The 1,046-nt window shown below is 39.5% G+C and overlaps 1 protein-coding gene across 3 annotated transcripts in view; it reads left to right on the top strand.

Moving 5' to 3' along the window:
* anxa4 (annexin A4) overlaps positions 1-1,046 on the top strand; it is an 11,472-nt gene that overhangs the window by 9,088 nt on the left and 1,338 nt on the right. For all 3 annotated transcript variants that reach the window (XM_020606066.1, XM_020606065.1, XM_020606064.1), the window contains exons 8-10: positions 64-120; positions 204-297; positions 623-718. In XM_020606066.1, the coding sequence (XP_020461722.1) occupies positions 64-120; positions 204-297; positions 623-718 (247 nt within the window). The remainder of the gene's footprint in view (positions 1-63; positions 121-203; positions 298-622; positions 719-1,046) is intronic.

The following is a 1,046-nucleotide window of genomic DNA, read 5'->3' as shown; positions in this document are numbered from 1 at the left end:
ACCCTCGTAAGCAATCTTACACTTGTTTTCTCTTAAGCTGCTGCTGTGTTGTCTGCATTGCAGGCTGGACGGGATGAAGGCAACGAAGTGAATGCAGCTCTGGCTTCTCAAGACGCCAAGGTAAAGTTTTGGGTCTGTTGATGGGAAAAAGTGTGCTTAGGGTTTGTCTCCCAGTATGACTTTTTTAATGTTTGTGAATGTAGGAAATCTATGAGGCTGGCGAGGCTCACTGGGGTACAGACGAGGTTAAGTTTCTCACGGTGCTTTGTGTGAGGAACCGAAACCATCTGCTGCGAGGTATTCCTACTGCATGTTTATGAATGATATGCAGATCTAATATCCTTGGGTTCGCTGTGTGTCATGTGATTAAATTTCCTTCCTTTTACTTAAATTGACTACAGATGTCATGTAAGAGACTGGATTTTACTGACCCCTTTTGGCAGTTTTAGGAGCAAACATCAACAGTTTGTTGAATCACCATCATCTTCATTTGTTCTTCTGTCCATGTGTTGTGTCATGATTTTGTCAGATGTATTTCTTCTTTATTCTTTAATTAATGACACAGCAAGACAATATGTTCAACTTAAGTTCTCCCATTAATCTTTCTGTTTTCTTACTCAAGTGTTTGACGAGTATCAGAAGATTTCTGGACGAGACATTGAGGAGAGCATTAAGAGGGAGATGTCTGGTTCTCTGGAGGACGCCTTCCTGGCCATAGGTTTGTGTCTTCTGTGACTTGTTTTACAAATGGATAGCTGCAGCCTCGTTATAGAGACGTAATCCTCTAAATGAAAGCTGTTCACATTCAAGATCAAATGAATACAGACAAAGAAAAGACTGGAACACTCAACTCAAACTTTATAGATAGCAAATAAAATGTAAAGAGTAAACCTTCAAAAGGTTTGCTGGGAAACTTTAGCATTTCATGACATCGGTTTCCTGTTCACTTAAGGTTGTTTTGTAAGAAAAGAAAAAGACACCAAGATGACTTGTAAAACATTAATAGGAACTTGTGATGAGAACTTTTATCAGCCAGTGCTTGTGTA

This window comes from Monopterus albus, unplaced genomic scaffold (assembly GCF_001952655.1).
Source record: "Monopterus albus unplaced genomic scaffold, M_albus_1.0 scaffold75.1, whole genome shotgun sequence".
Classification (NCBI taxonomy): domain Eukaryota; kingdom Metazoa; phylum Chordata; class Actinopteri; order Synbranchiformes; family Synbranchidae; genus Monopterus; species Monopterus albus.
Note: the sequence above shows the minus strand (reverse complement) of the source record. Positions and strands in the feature narration are given on the sequence as shown.